The sequence below is a fragment of the Ascaphus truei genome, chromosome 12 (assembly GCF_040206685.1).
Source record: "Ascaphus truei isolate aAscTru1 chromosome 12, aAscTru1.hap1, whole genome shotgun sequence".
In the NCBI taxonomy this organism is placed as follows: domain Eukaryota; kingdom Metazoa; phylum Chordata; class Amphibia; order Anura; family Ascaphidae; genus Ascaphus; species Ascaphus truei.
The window spans coordinates 46,802,843-46,816,106 of record NC_134494.1 but is presented as its reverse complement, the minus strand read 5'-3'; the positions used below and the strand labels follow the sequence as shown (position 1 = coordinate 46,816,106).

At 45.6% G+C, this 13,264-nt stretch overlaps 1 protein-coding gene across 1 annotated transcript in view; it reads left to right on the top strand.

Annotated features, from left to right (window-relative positions):
- PPFIA1 (PPFI scaffold protein A1) overlaps positions 1-13,264 on the top strand; it is an 83,287-nt gene that overhangs the window by 38,788 nt on the left and 31,235 nt on the right. The window contains 5 exon segments of the mRNA XM_075567622.1: positions 9,140-9,271; positions 9,949-10,011; positions 10,562-10,641; positions 10,899-11,043; positions 11,752-11,975. Of these exon segments, the coding sequence (XP_075423737.1) occupies positions 9,140-9,271; positions 9,949-10,011; positions 10,562-10,641; positions 10,899-11,043; positions 11,752-11,975 (644 nt within the window).

The window sequence follows — 13,264 nt, the reverse complement described above, 5'->3', positions numbered from 1 at the left end:
AGTAAATATTGGCCCAAGCAGCACACGTTTGGTACTAGGTGGCGAGTAGATTTTTTGGTGATTTGTCAACCACTGTGTATAAGGGCTCTGTAATAAAGGCAGAGGGTGCGTATAAGGGCTCTGTAATAAAGGCAGAGGGTATATATAAGGGCTCTGTAATAAAGGCAGAGGGTGTGTATAAGGGCTCTGTAATAAAGGCAGAGGGTATGTCTCAGGGCTCTGTAATAAAGGCAGAGGGTGTGTATAAGGGCTCTGTAATAAAGGCAGAGGGTGTGTATAAGGGCTCTGTAATAAAGGCAGAGGGTGTGTATAAGGGCTCTGTAATAAAGGCAGAGGGTATGTCCCAGGGCTCTGTAATAAAGGCAGAGGGTGTGTATAAGGGCTCTGTAATAAAGGCAGAGGGTATGTCCCAGGGCTCTGTAATAAAGGCAGAGGGTATATATAAGGGCTCTGTAATAAAGGCAGAGGGTGTGTATAAGGGCTCTGTAATAAAGGCAGAGGGTATGTATAAGGGCTCTGTAATAAAGGCAGAGGGTGTGTATAAGTGCTCTGTAATAAAGGCACAGGGTATGTATAAGGCCTCTGTAATAAAGGCAGAGGGTGTGTATAAGGGCTCTGTAATAAAGGCAGAGGGTATGTATAAGGGCTCTGTAATAAAGGCAGAGGGTGTGTATAAGGGCTCTGTAATAAAGGCAGAGGGTATGTCTCAGGGCTCTGTAATAAAGGCAGAGGGTGTGTATAAGGGCTCTGTAATAAAGGCAGAGGGTGTGTATAAGGGCTCTAATAAAGGCAGAGGGTGTGTATAAGGGCTCTGTAATAAAGGCAGAGGGTATGTCCCAGGGCTCTGTAATAAAGGCAGACGGTATGTATAAGGGCTCTGTAATAAAGGCAGAGGGTGTGTATAAGGGCTCTGTAATAAAGGCAGAGGGTATGTATAAGGGCTAAAGATGTGTATCAAGGAAGATACACTAAAGAGTCCCTTTTTGCAGGCGCACTGCAGACCTTTATAGTATATACGGTCAGAGGTGAATATAGTGTGTGAAGTTAATTTTATTTCATTCTAATATGTCACTCGTGTAATTAAAACAGTATATAGTGTATATCTATATACTCTAGTATGGACACAGGGAACGGACTCCTACAGTGGAGCATTGGTCGTATATATAAATAATATAACCTGCCCAAACAAGGGACCAGGTGGTACTATCTCAATCGGAAAATAGATCACATAGGATCCATATTTGTCCATCTGTACATACCGAGGATACGAGATCTTCATACAAGAACACAGAAAAAAAGAACAAATTAAAAAAGACATCATTTTCTATATCTTAAAGAATAGCACATAGGAGCTAAAGGAGACGCATGGCAGAGACCAAATAGACGTTAGCTGTCTATTTTTTACTAGAGTATATAGATATACACTATATACTGTTTTAATTACACGAGTGACATATTAGAATGAAATAAAATTAACTTCACACACTATATTCACCTCTGACCGTATATACTATAAAGGTCTGCAGTGCGCCTGCAAAAAGGGACTCTTTAGTGTATCTTCCTTGATACACATCTTTAGCTACTTCAACACATCCCTAGGCAGCACGCTTTTCCCAACAAGGGGTTTCTAAGAGCGAGGTTTCCTCCACTATAGTATCGGTATGTATAAGGGCCTGTAATAAAGGCAGAGGGTGTGTATAAGGGCTCTGTAATAAAGGCAGAGGGTATGTCTCAGGGCTCTGTAATAAAGGCAGAGGGTGTGTATAAGGGCTCTGTAATAAAGGCAGAGGGTGTGTATAAGGGCTCTGTGATAAAGGCAGAGGGTATGTATAAGGGCTCTGTAATAAAGGCAGAGGGTATATCCCAGGGCTCTGTAATAAAGGCAGAGGGTGTGTATAAGGGCTCTGTAATAAAGGCAGAGGGTATGTATAAGGGCTCTGTAATAAAGGCACAGGGTATGTATAAGGGCTCTGTAATAAAGGCAGAGGGTATATATAAGGGCTCTGTAATAAAGGCAGAGGGTGTGTATAAGGGCTCTGTAATAAAGGCAGAGGGTGTGTATAAGTGCTCTGTAATAAAGGCAGAGGGTATGTATAAGGGCTCTGTAATAAAGGCAGAGGGTATTGAGACAAACGCCCCTCTTTTGTAGCGCTGACGTCTGTCTAGGTTCTTCCCGACACAGTCTTCTAGGGTTAATTATACAACAAACAGGGTCATGCAAAGTATTACGTTGCTTAACTCAGGCTTCTGCCTGCTTTATTTTCATCCAAATAAGGGACTGCAGCTTTAACATGTGTAGGCAGGAGGCACTCAGACATTAACCTTCAGCGGTTTACTCATATCAGTGTTACAGCATTTCACACAGTGTCACTTTTAAGAACCAAACCAAATCAAATAAACAAAATCCTATCCCATTCAGGGATCTAACTTCACCGCAGAATCAGCCTCTCTAACTGCTGCTGGGCCAACTAACCTGGTTCCCCAGTTAAAAACAATGCCCTCTCATTTAGGGTCACTAGATAAAGCATAGTCTTTTAGGTACGGCAATAAACATGTGTTTGTCTTATCTGTTCGTGGTGGGAACTCGGTCCCAAGTGTCCAGGCAAATCCTCTGGTACTGTGATACTTGAAGGGGCCGTCCACCCCGAACTGGATGCAGGGGAGCAGCGAAACCCCCTGTCTCCAGGCTCTAAGAAGAGAGACTGAAATGCAAACCTCTCTGCTCTAAATACCTGTGCTAGTGATTAGGAGAGCAGGTGACGGAGAACTAGACACATTGTAATCTGTGGTCTGGATTTTCCATCCACCAGCCTGAGTTAATGTGAAGCTGTGGAATGGATCATTTTGCACAATTCCTGCACTTTCTGACCTAAAACGGGGCAGAAAGCTGCATGACATCTTTGGACTATGTCACATATCCCCCTCCCCAGCTCACACCGACTGCAGTGAGCGGCCATGGACCTCACTGGGGTGAGCGTCCTACCTGAAATACTTGAGCTAACTCCCCAGTACAATAGTAAGCATTCACATGACACGAATATGAACTTTTTCCCACGGCATTTAAGGAGAATAGGTTTCGTCATGAGACTATACTTGGCAAACCTATTTTGTTGCTCTCTATTAGGGAGCTATTTTGCAAAATTAATGTCTAGCACAAATTCTTATAACCCAGGATATGATAAATATTCTCACAAAACCAGACAGTTTCTATTACCTCCCTGGGTTTTCCTTTTCTACTCTAGAATATGAGCCTCATTATATATTTACCAACCAAAAGGGCCATCAACCCTGTACAGGCGGTCCTCGGTTATCCGACGCAATGCGTTACTCAAAATGGCGTCGGATAGCGAAGCGTCGTAAAGCGAAACCAGTTTTCCCATAGGAACACTGTTTAAATTAAACGTTCCGTTCCTGAAGGCATTTTTAATGCTAAAATACACAGAAAATGTTACTCAAGCAATAAGATATGCAGCACACACATAGATTATGATGGAAACATTATATTTATTGATTCCAGAACTGTAAAATAAAACTATGCTGTATTCTGTACAGAAATGTACATGAGCAAAAAAAAAAACACATCAATTATTGGAGGAAGATGATGGGGGGGGGGGGGGGGGGTCTTCAATAGACAACGGACTTTTTGGAGGTGATGTAGGTGCAGTTGAAGGTTTCGGCCTCTTGAAGAACCTCTTCAATGAAGTCTGGACAGATCCTTTCCTTTTCTGCGTGTAGATCTCTCTATAGGAGCTGATTTGGTTAGACACCCCACGACTGACTGTTGAACTCCGTTCAATGTTAGGGTCATTGTCCTCAAATATGGCCAGTGCGCTATCAATGTGCTTGAATGCCGCAGCCAACATTTTGCTTGACAATGATTTACGTGGCTGTGGCTGTGCCACATCAGCAGATTGGTGGGCCTCCTCTTCAGCAATTTTTTGCTCTTCTAATTGCATGAGGTCTTCATTGCTCAACTCGTTAGAATGTGAGGCGAGCAACTCCTCAATATCTTCGGTTTCCACCTCCAAGTTGAGATCTCTGGCCATTTGCACAACAGTTTCTGTAACTTCTGCCACAGTCTCTGTAAGGCCTTGGACATCAGACACAAAATCCGGGCACAAATTACGCCAAACTCCATTTAGATTGGATTGTTTCACCTCATTCCATGCCTCTCCGATGTTTCTCACTGCATGGAGAATGTTTTAACCCTTCCAAAATTCTTTTAAGGTTGGACCACCTTCCACATCGGTTGCTCTGATGGCCTGGGCAAATGTTCGCCTAAGATAGTAGGCCTTGAAGGAAGCGATAACCCCCTGGTCCATCGGCTGTATCAGTGAGGTGGTGTTGGGTGTCATGAACACCACCATGACGTTTGGATGATGGTCATCCAGGTACACGGGATGGCCAGGAGCATTGTCCAGGAGCAGCAATGCTTTGAAATCGAGGTTCTGGTTCATGCAATATAATTGCACAGCCGGAATAAATTGATGCTGGAACCAGTCCTCAAAAAGGCTCCCTGTTACCCATGCCTTACGGTTGGACTTCCAAATCACTGGGAAGTGTGCTCTTTGCATAACCCTTGAATGCCCTAGGGTTTTCTGCATGATAAACAAGCAAAGGTTTTAGCTTGAAATCACCTACAGCATTTGATCCAAGCAGAAGAGTCAGCCTGTCCTTTGCAACTTTAAACCCGGGCATAGATTTTTCCTCTCTTGCAATGTAGCTTCTACTGGGCATTTTCTTCCAGTAGAGCCCAGTCTCATCAACATTGAACACTTGACGTGCGCAATAGCCACCGTCCTCTATAATTTTGGCCAATGTAACAGGGAAGGTTTTAGCTGCCTCCTCATCAGCACTAGCAGCTTCACCGGTCACTTTAATGTTATGCAAGTTTGCCCTCTCTTTAAACCGCATAAACCAGCCCTTACTTGCAGTGAATGTTTCCTCAGTGGTCCCTTCTCCATGCTGTTGCTTAATGTCCTCATACAGACTCAAAGCCTTGGCCTGAATTAAGGCTAAACTAATGGGCATATGACGCTGGGATTGATCTTCCAGCCGTATGATGAGGAGTTTTTCCACCTCAGCAATATGCCCAGCACATTGCCTTATTGTCGTACCTTGCATAGGTGCTGAGCCCTTAATCTGTTCCAGGATTCTTGCCTTGTCTTTGATTATAGTCACAATAGTTGTGCGAGGTATATCCAAGGAACATCCAATTTCTGTGTTCGTCTCTCCTTTCTCAGAGCGCTTTATTATGTTTTGTTTGGTCTCCAAAGTTATAGATTTTCTATTCCTTTTTAGAGTAACAGCACTTTGCTTTTTGCTTTGATCAGCCATGGTTTAGGGCCTAAAATACACCACCAAACCTTCACACAGACTGTTCAGAATGATCTCCCTAGCCTGCAGCCGTCTGGTTGTTCATTTGTAGCAATTTTTTAAAGCGTCGTAATAGCGTCGGATAAGCCGTTCGGGCGTCGTAAAACGGGCCATAGGGATGCATTGACAAGCGTCGGATAAGCCGTTCGTCGTAAAACGAGGACCGCCTGTATAGTAATTTGTAGTTTAGCTACATTTTCAACACAGAGAACCAATATAACATTGCAATAGTTACAAAATGCTTATTCTAGAGGCCTAATATAGCATAACTACACTAGCTTATTTGCAAAGTTAAGTGTCCGTGACATAGTCCCCACGTGTAAAAGAAATCGGTCAGTGCCCCAAACATTTTTTTTTTCTTTGACTTCCAGTCCATTACATCCTCTAACTTTATTTCAACACCCGCTGCAGCTTGCAAATGACTGGACTGTTTCTTCAGCCACTGACGAGACACTCGGACCGGATTCTCCTTGGCTCCACACTGTGGTCCAGAGTGGCGAGATCTGGAACTATTCCGGCGCAGCGTTGACCTTAGTCGCTTTTTCTTTTCAACCTTTGAACCTTCTAGGCTCTTCTTACTGAGATGTCTCCTGTCATCAGAAATCTTTGATTTCCCTTTTGGGGCCATTACCAGGTCTTTGGGTTTTGGAGACCTAATTGCCTCTGTATAAACGTAGTCCATATTATCAATGTCATCAGGATTTTTCATCAAGTTTGTGTTTTCAGGAACTGCCACCCACTTGGCTAAAACATCTTCTGTGGTGGCCTGGGTGTGTTCACTAGTTTGATAATCATCTGGACAATGTAAATGAAATTGAGGAACTGGCTTTTTGAATCCCAGATCAGGGAGTATATTCTCAATATTCTCAGGAAGGTGCCTATCTGTTTCTGTAATAACCGCAGCACAATCAAAGTCAATTCTTTCTCCTTCCTCTTTGTCATCAGTGAGGGCATCGAGTTTACTTTCCCTGGTCTCCTTTTGTGACCGTGTCTCTTTTAGCCTTGGAATCTCTTTCTCCAACTTCATCTTTATAGCAAATCGTAATATTGCAACAGCATTGAAGATATGCGTATAGGAACGTACAGCTTGCTTGGTTAGAAGGTAGGATTGATATCCCGACTGAACCATTCTAGCGGCTTCTAATTCAACTTCTTTGGAGTTGAGTCACGATTCCATGTCTGTCATCTGTTTCAGCGCAAGGTTTAAATCTGTTTCCTTTTCTCTCTTCTTGACCTGCAGCTGCAGGTGCTCCTCCCGGGTCTTGTCCAGCTCCAGCAGCAGCCGGGCCCCCTCATTTGCCGTGTGGTCCAGCTGCTTGTGGATATCGGCCATCTCGCTTTCATAGCGCAATGTCAGGCAGACCACCTGACGGACGGACACCTCCTCCCTTTCGGCGCACTGTATCTCGCGCTCAGCCATCTGCTTCTGCAGCTCTTCCTGCATTTCTAACTTTTCCTGGATCAATTGCTTCTCCACTTTTCCTTTGCCACTGTTCCCGTGACAATTCTGCCGGTCACTCCGGTCTGCAGCACATCTCGACGCCTTTCTGACGCATGTCCTGACAGCGCAGGTTCAAGTGGCTCGGTCACTTCCCCTGTCACTTGAGGAACAGTTTTCTTTTTCTTCTTCTTTCTCTTTGCTTTATTAGCTCCGGAGATATCAGTGGTACTGGGCACACGCTCACTGGTATCAGCTTCCACATCTTGCTTGCACTCACAGGGCGTTGCTTGCTTTTGCAGCTGTTTATCTTTGAAAATTTGGGGGCACACATCTTCCATGTGACCTACTTCATGACAGGCCCAGCATACTAAATTCATCTGTGGATACAGCTCTCTTCCAGGGGCCACATACGAGTTGTCGTCATCATCATCATCATCGTATGGCCTGAAGGGACACTGTTTTTCTGGTTATGTACATTACAAAACAAACATTTCACGTCGGCCATTTTAGAAACCCGGCACGGACAACTTCCTAGCTGCAATTTTCACTTTCTTCAGCAAAACATTTTGTTTTTCTGTTTGGGTTCAGGGTGCTATTGCATCCACACTTCGCACATTCTCTGTGTATGCTAGAAGCACAACTGGTTATACACAGTGGAACAGACTTCACTCACAGCATCTGTACTTTTACTTTGGCTGGGCGGCCATTTTAAACCCCCGCATTTATTTGCAAACCCACAGACCTTTTAGTGTCGACCCTAATTCTCCACCATATGTGACAAACGCCCCTCTTTTGTAGCGCTGACGTCTGTCTGGGTTCTTCCCGACACAGTCTTCTAGGGTTAATTATACAACAAACAGGGTCATGCAAAGTATTACGTTGCTTAACTCAGGCTTCTGCCTGCTTTATTTTCATCCAAATAAGGGACTGCAGCTTTAACATGTGTAGGCAGGAGGCACTGAGACATTAACCTTCAGTGGTTTACTCATATCAGTGTTACAGCATTTCACACAGTGTCACTTTTAAGAACCAAACCAAATCAAATAAACTAAATCCTATCCCATTCAGGGATCTAACTACACATCAGAATCAGCCTCTAACTGCTGCTGGGCCAACTAACCTGGTTCCCCAGTTTAAAACAATGCCCTCCCATTTAGGGTCACTAGATAAAGCATACAGTCTTTTAGATACGGCAATAAACATGTGTTTGTCTTATCTGTTGGTGGTGGGAACTCGGTCCCAAGTGTCCAGGCAAATCCTCTGGTACTGTGATACTTGGAGGGGCCGTCCACCCCGAACTGGATGCAGGGGAGGAGCGAAACCCCCTGTCTCCAGGCTCTAAGAAGAGAGACTGAAAGGCAAACTTCTCTGCTCTAAATACCTGTGCTAGTGATTAGGAGAGCAGGTGACGGAGAACTAGACACATTGTAATCTGTGGTCTGGATTTTCCATCCACCAGCCTGAGTTAATGTGAAGCTGTGGAATGGATCATTTTGCACAATTCCTGCACTTTCTGACCTAAAACGGGGCAGAAAGCTGCATAACATCTTTGGACTATGTCACAGTATGTATAAGGGCTCTGTAATAAAGGCAGAGGGTCTATCTCAGGCCTCTGTAATAAAGGCAGAGGGTCTATCTCAGGCCTCTGTAATAAAGGCAGAGGGTGTGTATAAGGGCTCTGTAATAAAGGCAGAGGGTATGTCTCAGGCCTCTGTAATAAAGGCAGAGGGTATGTCTCAGGCCTCTGTAATAAAGGCAGAGGGTCTATCTCAGGCCTCTGTAATAAAGGCAGAGGGTATGTCTCAGGCCTCTGTAATAAAGGCAGAGGGTCTATCTCAGGCCTCTGTAATAAAGGCAGAGGGTATGTCTCAGGCCTCTGTAATAAAGGCAGAGGGTATGTCTTGCAGTTGATTTGGATATGAATGGACTTTCATGTGTGCATTGCTGGCCACGGTAAATATCACGCTGTGATTCAGAGAGCAGGTGCAAATCTAGCCATGTAATTTTCCTACAAGCTGAGCTGCAGGGGACTGTCTCACACAGGCTAAGGTGACGCTCCCATTTCAGAGACTAGTATGTTCATCACGTATTGTCTTCCTTTTAAAAGTGTCCTTGTGACGTATTTCTGCTTTAGGTAGATGACGGAGGTGGCTCATGTCAATCATTTCAGTTATAATTAAAGCGATATGCAGATATTTATATATATCATCACTATTGACCTGCACGTGAGCCATCAGCAGATGACATTTTTGTAACGTAACAAAAGCGATGTTGCTGTGTGTTTTGTGGTGGCTTTATGTTTTTCACGTTTCTTGACGTTAGGCGAGACAACGAGAGAAAATGAATGAAGAGCATAACAAGCGCCTGTCAGACACTGTGGACAAACTTCTCTCCGAGTCCAATGAGAGGCTGCAGCTTCACCTGAAGGAGAGGATGGCGTCGCTGGAGGACAAGGTAATGTCTGCCGTGGAGCTCGCTGTACAAACACAACATCGAGGACCTCTGAGCTACAAAATGGGCTACGGAGGCAGTGTGTGCGATTTGTCGTTTTGTGGCCAATAGCAGCGCAGCACAGAAGGATCCTTAAATAGTCACAAATGTGCACAGGGAACTAATTAAACCCCTGTCTTTATCAGCCTGGATTATTCTCATGATTTTCCATTCACATTGCGTATTAGGGTGTCATTGGGTTCACATTGCGTATTAGGGTGTCATTGGGATCACATTACGTAATAGGGTGTCATTTGGGTTCACATTGCGTATTAGGGTGTCATTGGGTTCACATTGCGTATTAGGGTGTCATTGGGTTCACATTGCGTATTAGGGTCTCATTGGGTTCACATTGCGTAATAGGGTCTCATTGGGATCACATTGCGTAATAGGGTGTCATTGGGATCACATTGATTATTAGGGTGTCATTGGGATCACATTGCGTAATAGGGTCTCATTGGGATCACATTGCGTAATAGGGTCTCATTGGGATCACATTGCGTAATAGGGTCTCATTGGGATCACATTGCGTAATAGGGTCTCATTGGGATCACATTGCTTATAGGGTCTTTTTAGTTAAAGCCAAATAACTGGATACGTTTTGAAAGGATTTGACACCGGGCTCATTCTGTTCTTTGTAGAACTCCCTTATTCGAGAGGTGGATTCTACCAAGAAGCTTATAGAAGAAATCCAGCACGAAAAGGTGTGTCCTGGAGCTGTGGGGACTTCACACTCTCTGCATCCGGTTTTCTTTCCAGGAAATGTAGCATTGGAATCAGAGAGCCCGGGCTGTATTCCCCCCCCCCCCCCCCCCCGGGCTGTATTTCTCCCCCTGGGCTGTATTCCCCCCCCCCCCCCCGGGCTGTATTTCCCCTCCCCCCCAGGCTGTATTTCTCCCCCTGGGCTGTATTCCCCCCCCCCCCACCCCCCCTGGGCTGTATTTCTCCCCCTGGGCTGTATTCCCCCCCCCCCCCCCCGGGCTGTGTTTCTCCCCCCCCCCCCCCCCCGGACAGTATTTCCCCCCCGGGCTGTATTTCCCCCCCCCCCCCCCCCCCGACTGTATTTCCTCACCCCCCCCCCGGGCTGTATTTCCCCCTCCCCCCGGGCTGTATTTCCCCCTCCCCCCGGGCTGTATTTCCCCTCCCCCCGGGCTGTATTTCCCCTCCCCCCGGGCTGTATTTCCCCCCCCCGGGCTGTATTTCCCCCCCTCCCCCGGGCTGCTCGCTCCTAAATCTTCTGTTCTGGTACCCCAGGACCAGCTGCTGCTCGACATAGAAACGCTGAGATCTGAAAATGAACAAGTCAGGATAAGGGCAGCTTCTCTTCATCACAGGTACAATACCGTCTAGTTCTTGACAAACACATGTACTTTGTCTGTGACCTCTGCTTCTGAGCCCGATCCAGTCAGTAATGCGCAATCATTGATAACGAATGTTTACCAAGCACTGGGAGAGAAATTAGGTGGCTGTCACAACCATGTTTAATTTAGCCGAGGGTGTCACATTGTTTAGACCTTTAGAGATGGATCTTTAAAACCTTAACTGATATAGCACAATTTGATGTACACTGATGCACACTGTCCCTTTGCAGCCGGCCTCACCTTGGCAGTGTACCAGATTTCCGATATGCTCTGGCGCCTGCGTCCGATGGTCACACCGATTCCTACGGCTCCTCCCTGGTTCTGCGTCGGCCCCAGAAAGGACGACTTACAGCTCTGCGCGATGAACCCTCTAAGGTAGATCTTTTTAACGAATGTTGTAAAAAGGTACTTATAGCGCCTACAGGAGCGAAACGCGTATGAGATGCTTGGCCTTTTATATACCATGTGGTCACGAGCTCAATAAACTTTCAATGATGCTTTTTGTGCTTCACCCCACTCTATTTTCGCAGTGCACCGCCTTTTGCTGTATGTTCTCCGTATAGCTAAAGTGTACGTTATTGGTGTAACCGCGAATGTACATTTTATCTTATGCAGCATTGTTATTTCTACACTGTTATTTCTGTTGAGTGTATCAGTGATGAGTGTAATTAACCCTCTCTGTACAGGAATGTCCGGTTACATTAGTTCCTGATGTTTCAGTGCTGATTGCGGTCTTTGGGGTAACCATGTGATCAGCAGCAGGCTCTCTGCCTGTGTAGGACTATAATATCATGGTTTGAATCCCTTCCCTCCTGCAATCTCCTGGTAGCTTTGTATACAGCTTCTGTTCACAGTGTGTGTAAATGATTAGGATGTCATTAACATATTACAGGTACAGTAATTACAGGATTTCTAAAAGGCTTGTCTTTGTTTTTACTGCTTTACTGTCTGGATCTCCAACCTCAGCACGTAAGTTTCTTTTCCAACTGGCTCTGTTTGCAATTCCCTTCCTTTGCTGCATCTCCGTGTGATTGGAAGGGGCGAGGCGTCCCAGCGATGACCAAACGTTCTCTGTGTATATAGGTACAGACTCTCAATGAGCAGGACTGGGAGCGCGCACAGCAGGCCAGCGTCCTGGCCAACGTGGCCCAAGCCTTTGAGAGCGACGTGGACATTTCTGATGTAGAGGATGACAGAGACACTATATTCAATTCTGTGGATCTTCTGTCGCCGTGTGGCCAGGCCGATGCCCAGACTTTGGCTGTAATGCTGCAAGAACAACTTGATGCCATTAATAAAGAGATCAGGTAAAGCCCCACATTGCTGTGAAACTACTCGGCGCCTTCCAAGGACTCAGAGTACAGATGCAGTGTGTGTGTGTGTGTGTGTGTGTGTGTGTGTGTATATGCAGGTTCTGTGTGTGTGTGTGGTTGGATGCAGGTTGTGTGTGTGTGTGTGTGTGTGTGTGTGTATATGCAGGTTCTGTGTGTGTGTGAGGTTGGATGCAGGGTGTGTGTGTGTGTGTGTGTGTGTGTGTGTGTGTGTGTGTGTGTGTGTGTGTATATATGCAGGTTCTGTGTGTGTGAGGTTGGATACAGGTTGTGTGTGTGTGTGTGTGTGTGTGTGTGTGTGTGTGTGTGTATATATGCAGGTTCTGTGTGTGTGAGGTTGGATGAAGGTTGTGTGTGTGTGTGTGTGTGGTTGGATGCAGGTTTTGTTTGTGTGTGTGTGTGTGGTTGGATGCAGGTTCTGTGTGTGTGTGTGTGTGGGTGGTTGGATGCAGGTTGTGTGTGTGTGTGTGTATGCAGGTTCTGTGTGTGTGTGTATGCAGGTTCTGTGTGTGTGTGTGTGTATGCAGGTTCTGTGTGTGTGTGGATACAGGGTGTGTGTGTGGTTGGATGCAGGTTGTGTGTGTGTGTGTGTGTGTGTGTGTGTGTGTGTGTGTGTGTGTGTGTGTGTGTGTGTGTGTGTGTGTGTGTGTGTGTGGTTGGATGCAGGTTCTGTGTGTGTGTGAGGTTGGATGCAGGTTCTGTGTGTGTGTGAGGTTGGATGCAGGTTCTGTGTGTGTGTGTCAATTAGTGATATGCGCTCCAACATATAAGTCCAATCCTGATATACATCTTTTGAGTGATAATGTAGAAATAGGTACTGGGGCCAGTGAGGGATGTATTCATTATATTGCATATACCATTTTCAAGAACTCTAACCCTGAAGGCTGAAGGTTGAAATATGAAGAAAATCAGACCTACAGCCTCATTGGGGGAGTCCAGAGGTAGGTAGAAAGAAGAAGAACTACTCACAATTCGTGTTGCCCCAGTCCTGTAGATCTTGGTGGGCGTGCAGCCAGGAAAATGCAGAGAGATCCGAGGGAAAATACTCCAATGCACAGCCCTGAACAGAGTGGGTCCCACATTGCCCGAAACGTGTAGGAGGCTACCTACCTCCGTTTTTTTATACTATGGAACAATAAAGTACTTGACATATTTTTATTAGTTTTTGGTGTGGGACCCACTTTGTTTAGGGCTGTGCGTTGGAGTATTTTCCCTTGGATCTATGTGTGTGTGTGTGTGTGTGTGTGTGTGTGTGAGGTTGGATG